General features: G+C 35.9%; 1 protein-coding gene across 1 annotated transcript in view; it reads right to left on the bottom strand.

Annotated features, from left to right (window-relative positions):
• Nucleotides 1–1,895: 1,895 nt before the first annotated feature.
• LOC139561530 (fibrinogen alpha chain-like) overlaps nucleotides 1,896–3,108 on the bottom strand; it is a 7,843-nt gene continuing 6,630 nt past the window's right edge. The window contains exon 6 of the mRNA XM_071378727.1: nucleotides 1,896–3,108. This exon is cut by the window's right edge and continues 495 nt beyond it. Within this exon, the coding sequence (XP_071234828.1) occupies nucleotides 2,805–3,108 (304 nt within the window). The 3' untranslated portion in view covers nucleotides 1,896–2,804.

Below are 3,108 nucleotides of genomic sequence, written 5' to 3'. Positions count from 1 at the left end.
CTAATTGCCTATAATTTCCACCTTTTGTCTATTCCATTTGCACAACAGCATGTGAAATTTATTGTCAATCAGTGTTGCTTCCTAAGTGGACAGTTTGATTTCACAGAAGTGTGATTGACTTGGAGTTACATTGTGTTGTTTAAGTGTTCCCTTTATTTTTTTGAGCAGTGTATATGTTCTTATAGGGGAAAGAACAAGACTGTTTCTTTCTGCTTATTTTTTTATTTTTATGTTATTTTTTTGATTTTTATTTAAATATGTATTTTTGGTTTGGGGCGGCAAGTAGCCTATTGGTTAGAGTGTTGGGCCAGTACCGAAAGGTTGCTGGATCGAATCCCTGAGCTGACAAGGTAAGAATCTGTCGTTCTGCCCCTGAACAAGGCAATTAACCCACTGTTTCTAGGCCGTCATTGTAGATAAGAATTTGTTCTTAACTGACTTGCCTAGTTAAGTAAAGGTTAAATAAAGGTTAAATAAAGGTTAAATAAAGGTTAAATAAAGGTTACATTAAGGTTAAATAAAGGTTACATTAAGACGGCCCAGTGGCTGATAATTTGGTCGTGTTCTGCCTTTCTCTATGAGGTGCTGAATTAATGCAGAGCTGTGTGGGAGACAAATAAGACACAATAAGACACAATTACTTAGGCTATGATAATATACCGCCCATCTCTGACTGATCATAACATGGGTATATAAATCCTAACTTCTGCTTCAGTCAAAATACTCACTTCGTCATGTATTTATGCCAATGGGAGACTAAGGAAGTTAGGATCCCCCCTCCACCAATCGGCCTAAATAACTAAGATGTCCAGTTTAATATATATATATATCCTAATGTCTGTATATTCTCAATGTATATCATATTATATCCTAATGTCTGTATATTCTCAATGTATATCATATTATATCCTAATGTCTGTATATTCTCAATGTATATCATATTATATCCTAATGTCTGTATATTCTCAATGTATATCATATTATATCCTAATGTCTGTATATTCTCAATGTATATCATATTATATCCTAATGTCTGTATATTCTCAATGTATATCATATTATATCCTAATGTCTGTATATTCTCAATGTATATCATATTATATCCTAATGTCTGTATATTCTCAATGTATATCATATTATATCCTAATGTCTGTATATTCTCAATGTATATCATATTATATCCTAATGTCTGTATATTCTCAATGTATATCATATTAAAGAGTTAGATGCACTATTGTAAAGTGGTTGTTCCACTGGATATCATAAGGTGAATGCACCAATTTGTAAGTCGCTCTGGATAAGAGCGTCTGCTAAATGACTTAAATGTAAATGTAAATATTATATCCTAATGTCTATATATATTCTCAATGTATATCATGTTATATCCTAATGTCTATATATATTCTCAATGTATATCATATTATATCCTAATGTCTATATATATTCTCAATGTATATCATATTATATCCTAATGTCTATATATATTCTCAATGTATATCATGTTATATCCTAATGTCTATATATATTCTCAATGTATATGATATTATATCCTAATGTCTATATATATTCTCAATGTATATGATATTATATCCTAATGTCTATATATATTCTGAATGTATATCATATTATATCCTAATGTCTATATATATTCTCAATGTATGAGCCTGTACCATAATTAGGACTATAAAGCTTTCCATTGACATGTAATGCGATTAACTCTTATCTGTTATTAATATTGAGGTTGATTTCTGTTTATACTATAAAATATACCTTTTTCCCACTAACTTTTGACTGTTTGTTTTTTTACCCAAGAGACATACGCATAAAGAATAATATAATAATAATTATAATTATTATAATAAAAGACATTTAAACATACAACACAAAACATGAAGTTGAAGTGAACTCATTTTTATTGTTGCATCAGTAGCTTGGTTTGGACGTTCTAACGGAAGTTCTAATGGAGTTCTAACGTAGTTCTTAGAACCCCGTTCTGTTCTCAGAACAGTTATTTGAACATTGGCAGTACCTGATTGGTTCAGAGGTTACCCGGTTGTTTGTCTTTTCCATGAACATTCAGTACATTGACATCATTCACAGGGTCAGAAGAAAAACACATTTTAATCATCTACTCACAGAATCAACAGTCTGCAATATCTCTCTCTCTCTACCTCTGTCCCTCACTCCCTATCCTCTCTCTCTTTTTTTCTCTCTCACTTTTCCTACCCTCCCACCTCTTCCCCTCTCCTTCTTTCCCTCCCTCATGCCCACCTCTTCCCTCACGGTCTTCTAGGTCTACCCTCAGGTGCCCGGGTCAGAAGATGGAGGTGTTTTAACCTCAGCCATACCTCCCCTTTACCCCTCCGAACCCCTTCTGGTAGTCAGCTCAGGAGCGGTTGAGAATACACTATAATGTATAGTACAGCATATTTTAGACAGTATCTCTGGAAACTTATTTTATCCAATTTGTTAGATTATTTTTTTTTTAACACAAACACATCATATGAGCAATTGGCTGAACTACTTTACAAATGTTTATTAATTAGGCTACTGTTGATCATATTCTAGGATTTGATTTGAGCTACGACAAAAAATAGAAATGTTTCACTTCTCACTGCTAGCTATGACGCTAAGAGCTGCTGGCCAAGACGCTCACCGCTAACGGCCGCTAGGCTAAGGTGCTAATCGCTAATGTCAGTTTGGCTAAGGTGCTAATGGAGGCTAACATGCTAATTGCTAACGGCCACTAGGCTAAGATACTAACAGTGGCTAAACAGCGGCTAGCTAGGCCAGATATTGGGCAGTTACTCCTGGTCAGATGTACTTTTTCCTACATAACCTGCCTGCCGTTTGCTCCGGACGCTAGTTTTCACGCCGTGGCTTTGGCTGTGGAAATCCGGGACATCATCGTCCTCATTCCCGCGCATAAACACTCCGAGATCCATTCCGAATGAATCAGCTCCGAAGCCATCGGCAGCGCCGCCGGTCTTGGTACTGCTGAGGAGGCTACTGCCTCCCTTGGAACTGCCATGGCTTGTGGTTTTGGTGAATGATGAGGAGGAGGAGGAGGAAGAGGAAGAGAGGGATGGGAAGAAGTCCCCCATCCCT

Source organism: Salvelinus alpinus, chromosome 31 (genome assembly GCF_045679555.1).
Source record: "Salvelinus alpinus chromosome 31, SLU_Salpinus.1, whole genome shotgun sequence".
Classification (NCBI taxonomy): Eukaryota; Metazoa; Chordata; class Actinopteri; order Salmoniformes; family Salmonidae; genus Salvelinus; species Salvelinus alpinus.
The sequence above is the reverse complement of the archived record's forward strand: the minus strand, read 5'-3'. Positions and strand labels throughout refer to the sequence as shown.